We start from the raw sequence: 13,723 nt of genomic DNA on the forward strand, positions 1-13,723 counted from the left end.
AAGCAATAAAAGACTTTGTTTTAATTATAATTTATTTTAAATTTATCATTTAATTTTTCAACCATTTTTCCAGTTTAATTATTCTCTCCAGCACTTGGAAGGATTCATGCAATTCCTTTAACACAGGACACACAGCACATACCAGCTGCCATTACTTACCACGCTAGTGGGGGTGTCTTCCAGGACTGCTTCTTTTGTTTTGAAAACAAGCTCAGTAAAGCCTTTCAACAGGCTGGCTGTCTTCCCATGCTCCTGGTCACTTTTCCAATCAACGTCTGCCGATGTTTTCTCTTTAGCAATTTCTGATCCAAACTCTGATTGTTCTGTTGAGAGAAGAGTACAAAGCCCACCTACTTTGCCTTTACCCTCACGTTCTGTGGTGATACCAGCAACCTGTGAGCTCGTAAGCAAACCACTTAGCAGCTCTTCTAACTTGCTTGTACTTTCATCTCCAGGTGAAATTTGAAAAATCTCCAGAAGTTTAGAAGTAGTAAGTTTTGGAACAGGAGCTTTCACATCTGTTTCACTGTTCCTTTCACCTGGATCATCCATCTTTTGCTTGCAGGATTCCTGCTTCAGAATATCACGAAGAAGATCAGGACTTCTGCAATCAGGCCAAAGCAATGAAAGAGCATCACTATCTTTTGGCTCGGTACACGGTGTGGTAGCCATTAATGCAGTTCTAACAGCATTGCTTATTTGCTTGAGATCTGACGCACTAGACGTGTCACTCCCAAGCTGGGTGCTTCTAACCATTGTAAATAAATTTTGCATTAAGATTTTGGTATCGGAGTAACTTAAGGGTTCACCCTCCTGCTTGCAGTAAACACGTCCCATTTTCAATTTCCTTCGTAATATATTCTTTAAGTCTTCTGTTAGTGCGTCAGACATTTCTGGCAATTGTGAAATACGTTCCTTTACTTGAAAATCTTTGCAGGGTCCAATTTCCTCTTGTAATGACTCCATAGACATTTGTTTTTTGAAACCATTTCCAAGGGAAGAAGTCTCACTGGCCATGAAATTTTCTCCCTTTGTATCCTGCAGCATCTCATGTTCTTTCTGGGCACCATAATTCAAGCCAGCCCTTGTGCTGCTCAGAATTGCAGAAGAAACATCAGCGGTATGGGTATGACTCCCAGAAGGTAGCACTTCACTCCCATCCCCTGATTCTTTAGCATCCTCAATACTTCCTAAAGCATCTGCTTTTATTGGGGAAAATTCACTGTCATTGCTGCTCTTGTTTTCTGAAAAGTTTTTAAGAACATTGTCAGTATTTTGACAGATCACTCTCCCCGTTTCTTTAGTTATGCTAATTCCCTTTGGTTTTACTGTATCAGTTGGGGGAAAAGAATAAGGGTTAAATTCACTTGAATGCATTTCTTCCATATTTAGCAGAAAATCCTTTTTATTCTGTACACCTTTTTTCCCTCTTTCCCTGTCCTCGAAGCAACAGGATTCAGTTTTATCCAATTCTGAATGGCCGCCTTCTTTTATGTCTGTTGTAGATTGTTTTAAAGAAGCGGAAATGTTAAAATCTCTTTTAAATTCATCTGATTTCGCACCACCTCCAATCAAAGCTTGATGAACATTTACTTTTTCTTTACTTGCAACAGGAGTTTCTCTATCACCTTTAATTACTGATGCATCAAATATTTCCCCAAGGCTTTCCATCTGAATGGGACTTTTACTTAGCCCCAAGATATCACATTCCTCCATAATATTTAGTCTATTTTTATTTTCTGTAAGAATTTCAAAACCTCTTCCTATTTGACCATGTTTCCAACTGGTGAGTGGGTGTACTTGGTCACTAAGTGAACTATCACCATCACTCACATAAGGCATATCCATAAGGAATTTACTGTCCATTTGGGATGAACTTTGCTTTAGTTGTTCCATACCAGCCATATCATTTAATACTTTTTCCTCTGTAAATACTGCTTCTTTCTGTCTCTGCCCATGATTTGAATGTAACATTGGCATGGTACTATTGTTTTTATTCATGCTATCAATAAAGCATTCTGAGTGAAGCAAATTTGTCCAAGTAGTTTCATCATCATCAGTTGCTTGCTTTGTAATTAGGAAGGCTGTTACATTAATGTCAGATGTCACAGTATCATCAAGAAGCTGAGAACTTGGAACCTTAAGCTGTGTTTTATTATTTTCTTCACTCTTACAGGATATCCATTTAGTGTCAAAGGTATTTTCAGACTGAATAGGCTTAGTGGTATCTTGTGACATGTGTTTACTTTTGACGCAAGTCCCATATTCATCTTTTGTTTCCTGCTGTCTGTCGTCTTCACTTGTACATGTAAGACTAACACATCTTTCCTCAGAAACATCTGATGCAGATTCACATTTTCCTGAGGATAGTTTTCCATTTTCATGGTTAGACTGGAATTGCAAAGTATATCCTGTCTTGTGGCCTAAAGAATAGCAACAGGCATCAATATTCTGATTATTTTCATCGCTATTTTCTATGTCTCTTAAGGAAATTAACAGCTGGTCACCTTTGTTTATACATTGATGATGTGAATAAAAAATACCCATTTCTCCATCACTGTCAGAATCAGTGTCAGAGTCATCATAACTATTGTAATCCTCCTCATAGTCTTCCTCCTCCTGTGTACCTTCAGATTCATCCTCATAGGAGTCACTTTCCACTTTCATTTCATCTTCCTCATTTCTGTCTCGTACTTCTGCTTCATACACCTTCTGTAAAGAACTAAGGCCTCCCTCCTTTCTTCCTTCGCTCTCCAGAGTAACTGGCAATTTTTCCTCCTTTTCTCCAAAGCTCCCTGTTCTTTCCTTTTCCTCCTCAAGGATTCTTTCCATAGTTTCAACACTTGTAGAAGTTATATTTACGCTCTCAGGTAGACCTGTCAGATTTATGTGAACACTCTCTCCAGCATGAGCTGCAAGTTCTTGAAAAAAGCTGGTGTCTTCTCTCAGGGTCATTAGACCACCTCTCTCCTCTAGAAAACCTAATGGAACTGATGTTCCAGACAATTTTGGCTCTGGTGTATCATCATCCCCCAACTGCAAGGTATCAAAACCATCATCGCCTTGAGGAGTGTCGTAAGAATCATTGTCATCAATTTGTGGAGTATCATAGACATCACTGTCATCATCATCAACCTGAGGTGTTTCATAGGCATCATCGTCATCATCATCAAACTGAGAGCTGTCATCTTCAGAGGCTACTTCACCACGTTCACGCTGCAAGCAGTTACTTTCAAACTGTGGGATGCCATCACTCCCTTCTACTGACGAGTCAGAACTACTGTCACACAGCAGTAACTTATCAAATGTAAGATTGCTTTCTTCTACTGTTAGCCTTTGTGCTGTGCTGTTACTGTCCCCCACAGATGGTCCACCATGTATAACAGTATCGCCATCCAATGACGGCCTGCAGTGCATGTCTCCAGTGTCTTCTAGACACAGCTTACTCTGCAAATCAGTACAATCCTCCAAGGATGGCCTGCCATGTACATAAAGATAGTCCTCTAGGGATGGCCTGTTATGTACATCAGCGTAGTCCTGTAGAGGTTGCTCACTATATTCATTATCTTCAAACTGTAGTGTGTCACCACATTGACTAACCAATTCTTCTGGAAGTCTATATTTAGTATCCGCACTGATGGATGAACCAAGACTTCTCTGAAAATCATCTTTCTTGCTGTTATCCAGTACCATTCTGCTATTGTCAGCTTGCAATATGTAAGGTCTGTATTTTGTGCACCTTTCCAGCTCTCTCCAGGTTCCACTATCCGACAAATCATTCACAGTCAAGGAATTTTGTAAGGTTTTATCATTCCTGTTTTCATTACCCATACTGTCTGCTATATAAATCTCTTCTTTCTCTGCAATAAGATTTGGATTTGAGTGATTTGGAAGATATCCTTTAATGTTTCCTGAACTTGCCTTCTGACTGTTACGCTTACGCAGTTCTGTCCACTCAGAAACCTCTGGAAGACCTCTGAGTGCATTTCTCTTTGTGGAATTTTGAGTGCTACTTACTACATTTCTAAGTTCTGCAGGGTTAGTTAACAACATCTCCTGCGTATATTCTGATTGCTCAGTACCAATAGCATTGCAAACATCTGGTCTGCACACTTGGAGATCTTCTCCCTGTAAAGATATGTAATTTTCAAAATCTTCAAACTCATTTAATTTCCTGTTATTAGAAGTATTCTCAGCACCTGAAAGATCACCCTGAACACTGCCTGTGACATTATTAAAGTGGATACTGCCAGCCAACTTTAGGTTAATTTCTTTTGAGCTTATGTATTTGTTATTAAACTCCATTTCTGACACATCAGCATTGTACGCAGCACCATCACCTTCCAGCAACATATTGATGGCTTCTTGCAGTTGTCCATCATATAATAGAAGTCTTCCTCCAGTGTTTGCATCCATATAACTATTTACCATCAGATAAGATATGAATAATTTCTTAGCTTGATCCAAATTATGACATACAGGGTCTTCTCTGCCAGCAGTTTCATGTTCCTCCTCACAATCATGAAATACAGATGGCAGGAATTCATACATCGATAACCATTTTGCAGCATTTTTACAAGGGGACTCTAATTCTTCTACATTAGGCATTTTATCTGGTAAAGTCACATTGGTCAAAACAGATACAGTATTGGTATCTATTATCCCTGATTGTGCAGCCTTATCTAGACTGACTATTTCACAAGTTTCTGGAATGTAAAGTGCAGCTATTTTCTGTCTATCATTTAGTATTTTGAATGCCAGCTCATTTGTTATCATCTCTTCGTGCAAAGAAGTTGATATGGGGAATATTTCACCAGTGTGAGGCCAAATTAGTCCAACAAAGCCTCTCTGTGCTTCTAATACCAGCAGTGCACTGGTAGATGATATTAAGTTGCATTGTACAGCTTCATCAACAGTCAAGCGTTGTCCTGAATTTGGACAAAGGATTCCACCAGTCTGAACCTGATGTGTGAGGATCCCACAAGCAGTGTCCTGATCTATCATCCCTTGTCTCATGGCCTCTTCCACAGTCATTCGCTTCCCGGAGTCAGGGTCCATTATACCTCCAGACATTAACTGAGCACCCAGCAGCCTGAACATTGTTTCCCGATCGATGAGTCCTTCATGGGCTGCCCTCAAAATAGTTATCCTCCTTCCACATTTCAACGTGATTCTACCTTTTTCTTGTGGTTTCACAGGTAGGAGTCTTAACCCTTCTTCATGTATTATGCTTCTATGAATCATCTGTTCAAGGGAAATCTTCTCACCACAGTTGGGATCTATGATATCTTTACATGTGTCTTGTCTTTCCAGAAGCTTTGTATATAATGGTGGAGAAATCAGGTTTCTCTGGAAAGCATTCAGCAAAGTCAGGTTTTCTCCAGTAGACGGCAAAATCAGGTGCCCACTTGAAAGCTGATTCTCAAGAATTTTAATAGCCAAAGGTTCTGAAATTAGACCTTGTTCTAAAGCTGATACAACTGGAAGATTTGATAATGATGATTCTGAAATAAGCTTCTTTGCATTACTTAATTCCTGCAACTGCAACAGAATCTGCTCATCAATTAAGGCACGAGCTTTAGCTTCTTCCAAGTCATAACATAATCCTAATTCTGGAGAAATTATTCCAGAAAGGATCAGCTGATTCTCAAGCAATCTAATTCCAGTGTCATAGTCAATAAAACCTTTTAAAATAGACTGAAAGACTGAAAGGACTTCTCCAGTCGTTTGGTCAATGACACCAGCAATTACTTTATTCACCTAAAAAGGAATATAAAAGAAAAAGCTATCACTATTTTCAGACTGTATATTTTAAATTTTCTTTTGATTTTGAATGTGTGATAAGCATAAAACCATGTACTTACCAGGCCTGGAGGAATGTTGTGAATGTTAGCAGCTCAAATGCGCAAATGATCTATGTCAGTCATTCAACAGCACACGATGTGATAAAAGATTTAAAATCAACATGCATCTGTGAATTGAAAACCTATGCTTTGCATACATAAATAGGGTTAGTAAAAGACAATAGAAGAAATGATTGCAGAGTGAGCAAATAGAACATATACCTGAAAGGCAAATTTTCATGCTCTAAATGTCTGTGAAAGGTTAGAATATTCGGAAACAGTATGTGATTCAAAACAACCATGCTATTCATGTTTACAGCATACAGCACTTCTGTATATACACTCAACAATGCGGAATCAGATACTCTAGCACCAAATATTGCATTTAGTTTGCATGGGAAGCATGAAGTCAGTTTGGCAACATTATTTGAACCAATTACACAGACACTGCCTCTATGTGTATATGAGAACACTCATTTGCAACATAATTTTTGGGAATTCCATATTTAAGATTAAGATCCATTAACAAATGTATTTGTAGTGTCTCAGAGCCAATCACGTTATGTGCTCCCATTTTCATATCCAGATAAAGTTTAAGAAAAACTGAAAGTAGATCTCTTCTAGGACACTTCTGAGTGATATATGGGAGAGATTAAGGTGTTATTATATGGTGTCATTTTTGCAGCAGAAATACAGACCTATCTAGCAGTCAAAGAATGGCTTTTAAGAGAAGAGTTAAGAGATGAATGATTTGTTTATCTTTCTTCATGCAAGGCACACATTATTAAGACTCTTCACAAAAAATCTGATGAACAGAATGTTCATACGCACAGGTACGGTCACAAACACTATTCCATAGCAAATACACAAAACCTTCAGTTAATTAAATCTCAAGTTCCTTTACACACTGTTAATTGCAGCTTCTTCTTTTACTGATCACATGTGGTTCCAAAACCATGCAGGAAATCTCAGAAGAGACTGAAATGTAAGTTTCAATCTTGTTACCTTTTCTTCCATCTTTTCATCACCCAGATACTGTGATTCCTGCAGCTGCTTCAAAGCTTCACTGGATAACAAGCTGTAGCTCTCCTGGAGGGATCTGACTTGCTTTTCCATTTCATTTCTCTCTTCATCTGTCATTCTATTAAGAAAAAAAGAAAAATGGAAGAAGGAGATCTCTTTGAGTAGTTTGTAACCTGCAGGGAGTGATCTGCTTACCTTTACTTAAAAAGGCGGGGGGAAATTGGTAAAAGTAGTCTGAAAAAAATATAGCCTAATCACGAGGATGTTCAAGAAAGCTACAACCTGCTTTTAGTCATTCAGGAAAAGAAGCTACATTAATTATCACTAAATAATGAATTGTCACTAAAGCATTTGAATTATCACTAAAGCATTTAACATTTGCATGTGCCTATGTCTACTGATTACCAGTCAAGACAGCTAACATAACTAGCAAGGAGTCATGAGATATCTCAGCAATTAGCATCTTAAACAGTCTGATTTCAGACACAGATGAAACAAACTTGTGACATATAGTTCAAGTACTAATTTACTACTAATTTGTTAATTATTTTGACTTCAAATGAAAATTATCTAATGTTTTTTAAGCTGATCAGAGGTATATAAACCTAGCCAAATTCTTAAATTAAACAAAACTGCATCAAGCTTCCCCAAATGGGAAGACAAAATTATAAAATTAAAGAAAAAACTGACACATTTGTACTTGAAATGTAATTGGAACTGCAAGATGAGGATATGATTTCTTTTTAAGCAAACAGTATGTACCAATTCAATTAATTTACATTATTTCAAAAATAAAACATGGCATACTTGTCACAGTGCTTAGCTAAAAATGACTGAGTAGTCTGCAGAGCTTCAGCTATTTGTTCTTTCTTGGTTGACATTTCATCCAGGGAAATCTGAAAAATAAAAAAAACCTGTGTTCAAGACTTAACTATGCACGTATATAAAAAGGAAAACAAACAACATAGTATTTCTATCTCTGACTAATCTCAATAGTATAAGAATTTGATTTTTTTTCTTTAAATACCGGCTATTCTTAGAGCGATATTATTTACTATGGAGTTGTATCATTTATATATGGATAAGTCATTGTGCTATGCCTTTTGGTTAAATAAGCTGTTTGTATTAGAAAACTATTGGATGAGACAAAGAGAATTTATTTTAAAATGTTATTTGTTTGAAAATTAACCAATCATTTAAAACCACTTATTATAGTTGGCACAGTTTAAAGCAGCTTTACAAAGATATGTGTACAATGGTCATGTTCAAGAAGTTGCTCACCAAGATGAGAGAGAACAACTTTTTAAAAAAACATATCAGACTGCCATAAATCTTCATGAATTTCAATGACGGAGACAAACGCAATATCAGACACTTGGAAAAAATGAATTACTTCTTAATATTCTCCCTATCGTTTCTGTGTCATCTCCACTAAAGCCCTTGTTCTAGCAGAGGAACTTCCGAAATTTAATCTTTTAACTTTTCTGAGAAACTGCCTGCAGTCTCTTCAGAGAAAAGCACCCATTTTGGGTAAATAAAGGCAAAGTATCAAAGGGGAGTCTAAGAGTTCATTAGCAAGCCCAAGATATGTTCAATGTCGGTGCTAAGAGAACTCTAGCAAGTGGGCCCTGCATTCACCTGGGTCTGGACACAACCAATTCTGTCCCTGTGTGCATCGCATCAAAGGGCCTGAACACAGTCTTGAACAGAGGCTCCCTTTGCAATCACTGCCAGCAAGCCACAATCCCACCACTTCTGCTGCTTGGACAGAAAGCAAGAGAGCAAGCACTGAATGCACTACACAAGAAGGCGATGTGAGCAGGCTGAAGTAGCAGGTGGGGTCATGAGCTCCACTTTGCTCAGGGAACTGGCATCGCTGCGGCTGCTGTGTGCGCCCTGTCACTACTGGCACCAGCTTCTCCATCCGCTCCACAGCGACACCCCACGGCAACCCCAAACCACTGTATGAAATGTATTTCAGCTAACATTAGCTACCAAATCACTGGTCTACATGTTCCTACAAAACTTGTCAAGGCACCTGTGCTAGTCAGTGGACACACAAAACCAGGCACCTCTGGAACGTGACGCTACCTCACCGGGCCGTTTCACACGGGAAGGAAACACCCTTGGCAAAGCCCATCTCCCACAGGCTGAAGGAAGCCGAGGCAGCTAACTCACAGGTTATTCGCTGAGGGCCCAGGTTGGACAGGGAAGATGCCAGCCATAGTTGCTGTGGTAAGCTGAGATGCTCTAAGAGTTGAGCGCTGGCCCAACGCTGACAAAGGTTTGCATGATTGTCATTAACAAGGGCAGAAAAAGACCAGTGTTGAATGTTTTTGCAAATCCTGATCCTAACTATTAGTGATTTACTAATCAATATGCTCAAATCAATACACGCTTACTTCCTCCTATAGATATAGGGCCAAACTCAGTAACAGAACTAGCACTGGTCCCCTAAGAATAAGCAGCGTGCTGGGACCGGTGGCCATTGGGACTGCAGGACTGCCGACCTGCCCGACAGCAAGCTTCATTTATGCACACGCTGCTCCAGTGGCTCTAACCAGCACCAGCATGCGTGACCAAAACAAAAACGCAGGAACAGGCTGCCAGGAGGGCCAAAATCGTCTTAGCATGACCACACATCCAGCCCTGTACCGAGGGATGTGGAAAAGATACTGCTCCGTCTCTCTGCTGCTCACTGTGCAGGCAGACCTTCACCTACTGAAATCTTTTTAGGTGTCACTAAGCTATTTTGTGGGACAAGCCTAGCAGGGAAGCTGTTAGAAATGATAGGAAACTTCACAGATGGGAATTTATGGTCAGAGTTACAACTGTACACGACGACAAGGTACCTGTTAAATACAAAGGTGGCAAGATGGGCCACTCCAGCAGCCTGTGGACTAGTGTGATAATAAAGGGGGCTCAGTCAACACCTGCTGTATTCCCTAAGACAGCAGTTTGACTATCCCATAAGAGGACCCCTCAAACTAACTTTTTAACAGCAAATAAAAAGAAACCTGGCCCTCGGGCCCCTCCTGCCCACTCTCTCCTTCCTGGTGCCAGGGTAGAAGTTACCAGACTCATTCACTGAACTATTTCAGGACAAAGGGGCAGATCTACAAAGTGCCGTCCTGCCAGGATGCACTGTCCTTCTACAAAGGCCGAGTTATGGTCTGCAGGGTCTAGTTTCTCTAAACTGACATTTTGCAGTGTCAGAATATGTCACACGCCAGGCCTGTAAAAAGCAGCTTGCACTTCTTCCTGAGTAACACGTTTGTGTCCCTAAACATTGGTGTTCATATACCCAACCCTCCACTCACAACCAAATGTGAAATTACATCTTTAGTAAAATGTGGATGGTGATTCAGAGAAAAAAAGTATTTATGGAATATTTTCTCATTTTAATCAACACAGAAAGCTAAAAAGAGGAAGTGGTATTTTACCAAAAGACTTCTGTGTACCTGCTGCTTAGGCAAATCTGTCTTTTCAGCCTTTTCTCCTTCTTCTTTGCTGAGTGTCTTGCTGAGGTTTGACACCCATTTCAGTAAATCCCCAGCTTTTTCAACATGTTCCTTCTTTTCTTCTTCCATTGACTTCTGATAAGCATCGCGAATTGTAAAAAACACGTAAACGTAAATTGTTGGAATATTTAACATGAACGTCCTTAGAAACACAATTCTACCACAATAGCAGTATTATCATTTAAAGTGATTTCTTTTTATTTATCACCACATGCATTACTATGACACTTTGATGTACCAAATGCCACATAATTACAGACATTAACAAAATAATTCCTTGAACGATTTGTAATTATCATTACGGTGCTTATTCATACACATGTACATTCATTATAAAATGACTGATATTAAGAAAAAGCATAGCTTCCCAGCCATTACTCAGCAGATAAAATCTAAACAACATCTGCATATAAAGTATCTTTGAATTGCTGCCTTTGCATTACCCTCAGGTGTGGATATGTACAGCCAGCATAGGATATCAGTATTTTGCAATCTATGCACAGGGATTACTAAATTACAATTAGGAAGAATACACTGCTTTAATGTCTACAGAAACAAGAACAATAAAAGTAAAATACTGAGACATTTCATCTTTTTCTGCACATGAAGATATATTTCTTTTTATAGTAGTACAATCTATTGTAGTTTGAAACTTATCAATACTTAGAAAACACGCTTAAGCCCTTCCATGTATCACATGTATAAATGAGAACATTTTATTTGAATTGATTTTTTTAAATTTTATATGTAATTATAATTCATTTGCTTATTAGAGCATGAAAACAATTCTAAGAAAAAAAAATGTTACCTGAAGTGAGAGAAAAAATTGGGATGTAAGTAGCCCATTAAAATTAATGAAATACCAGTGTGAGAAAAATTACTTATGCATATGTGTTTACTGGACTGCAGATTTAACTCTTGCATACTTTTTTGTCACTTTTGTAAAATAAATTATATCTGCAAACTGATTTGTAATATTAACTTAAGTATCAGGTCACATGAAATACTGCACTGTCTTCATTTGCAAAATGGGTAATCCCTTTCAATTTTTAATATAAGAATCTGATTCTTGTCTCTTCTAAATCTACCCATTTTGCACTAATGTTAACTTCACCAACCTTAGTATAACTTCTCATTTACACTACCTACATGTCAGACAAGGTCTTCAAGTAAAGACTGAACACACAGTTTGCATTTTGAAATTATGAATCTGCCTAAGTTTATCTATAAATTTCAACTTTGTAACAAGTAATATCTAATTCCAGTTTTAGTGGTTTATACTAATTAGTGGTTTGTACTAATTAGTTTTACAGCAACTCACGATTACGTTAGAAAACACCATTTATGATTTTCCATAAAGGCCATCATAGATCTTTTCCTTGACTTGAATGGGTTTTAAAGCAGGCCCCAAAAATGAGTACTATCATCTTTGTTCCGTTACGAATTATAGTAAAGACTGGAAATCCCCGTTTTCGTGGCCTGAGCTGCTTCTAACAATCGCAGTCCAGTGTGGCAATCAAAAACAGCTGTCTCTAAAGCTTCTTTGTACGTTAACTTCTTCTTCGTTTTGGGGCATGTTAAAACTTTAACATACAATTTTTCATCTTTCATCTTTGTAGCTGTGACAGCATCAATAATACCATTCTTAATTGCATCTTCCATTGTTAATCTGGAATGGGACTTTGGATCTATCAACCCACCAGTCAAGTACTGATACTGCAGGCAACGCATACCCATTTCTTTGTCTACTGCATTTACGTGCATAGCTTCAACAGCTGACATAACTGTGTTCCTTACAGGGTGAATGATCCCAGTAAAGATCAGTTCACACTGCTGGATTTGCTTTGCACAACCATCGTCGATTAACTCCCTTTGCAAAGCTTCTGAAACACTGTACCTTCTCCCAGTAAATGGATCAATTATGCCTCCTGTACTAACCTGAGCTTCAAGACACCGGAGGGCAGTAACTCTATCTACCAAGTTTTTGCGAGAGGCTTTTAAAACTGGAATTCTCTCATTGGTTTCAGAAAGCCAGAACCCTGCAACAGGACTGTTTAAATCTTTATTTGGCTGTGAACTGCTAATTAAAATATCACCAAACTCATTAGCTGTGATTAAACCCTCCTTATATTTATTGACTAATGCTCTGCTGATTCTACCCTGATTTAAGGTCTCCTCAATATTTAACTGTACACCGGTTTTAAGATCTGTAAGCAAAAGAAAAGAATTCCCATCAGAGTCAAAACACGTAGATTCCTTCCAATCAAATTCCTGTTTGGAAAGCTCAAGATATGTAGCTTTATCAACACAATTTTTTTGATAAGCCTCATATGAAGTCATTTCAGCTCCTGTTTTGATGTCTACTACAGAAATTTTATGACTTTTCTCTGCTGATGGGCTGCTTATTTTCCTTTCACCAACTGGAAGCAGAAAGCATTTACTGCTTACACTGAACAAGCACATTTTCAGCAAATCACAGTAGTACATAGCTTTCCGGTTATTTGGATTGCAAAAACATTTTGCATTACTAGAAGGTTCATGCAAAAATTTTAAAATTGTGTTATTAAGCAAGCCAAGCTGCACGGCAGTTTCTGGAGGTACACGAACACTTCTTACAGGATCAATGACCCCCCCACTTGCAATTTGAGCCTCAAGGATATTTTTACCTTTTTGTCTTTCTAAGAGTCGAGCCTCCATAGCCTGATACACAGAGATCATTTTCCCAGAACAGCAATAGCCCAAAACAGCTTTCTCTGCCTCAAGCAGTCTATTCTTGAATTCATTATCTGCAAGCCCTCTAACAACTGCATCATCAACAGGGAATTTCTGACCTGTTGTGGGATCAATGATGAAACCAGTAGCTGCCTGGGCCTCTAAAAATGCTAATGCCAATGCTTTTCCTATGATTCTTCTCTTTGCTGCAAAAGCAAAAGAGAGTACCTCTTTGCTGGATTCAAGGTACAGCCCAGCTATAGCTGTCGGTTTGGTTAAAAATTTTTCAAGACTTTTCTGAACCTCATCAATAGTCTTCTGCCCTGAACGGAGCTGCTCAACCGTAAACCTGTCTAAAAGTTTAACTTCAGTCAACTGTCTGGCAGTTACATCATGTCGGAGACCTTGAAATTTAATATCATCATATTCCTCTGTAAAATATTCCAACTGAGTAGCATCATCAACAGTTTTTAAAATCTCTTCCCCTAAGAAAGAGCTCATCTTTGCAAAGTCTTCTCTCCTAAACCCTTCAGATGTTTTGTATCCCTCAAACATTCTCTCTTCATTACCAAAAGTCTTGTCATTTTCTTGGTTTAATGTTGTGACTTCAACATGCATGTCATA

The 13,723-nt window shown here is 38.5% G+C and overlaps 1 protein-coding gene across 5 annotated transcripts in view; it reads right to left on the reverse strand.

Annotated features, from left to right (window-relative positions):
• Positions 1–13,723, reverse strand: part of DST (dystonin) — a 313,438-nt gene that overhangs the window by 110,906 nt on the left and 188,809 nt on the right. For 4 of the 5 annotated variants that reach the window (XM_075145250.1, XM_075145253.1, XM_075145252.1 and 1 more), the window contains 3 exons: positions 10,328–10,462; positions 7,674–7,762; positions 6,849–6,984 (listed from right to left, as the gene is read on the reverse strand). In XM_075145250.1, coding sequence (XP_075001351.1) covers positions 6,849–6,984; positions 7,674–7,762; positions 10,328–10,462 — 360 coding nt within the window. Of the gene's footprint in view, positions 1–159; positions 5,761–6,848; positions 6,985–7,673; positions 7,763–10,327; positions 10,463–13,723 lie in introns of all 5 variants that reach the window. The other variant, XM_075145248.1, reaches the window with a different exon arrangement.

This window comes from Calonectris borealis, chromosome 3, assembly GCF_964195595.1.
Source record: "Calonectris borealis chromosome 3, bCalBor7.hap1.2, whole genome shotgun sequence".
Lineage (NCBI taxonomy): Eukaryota > Metazoa > Chordata > Aves > Procellariiformes > Procellariidae > Calonectris > Calonectris borealis.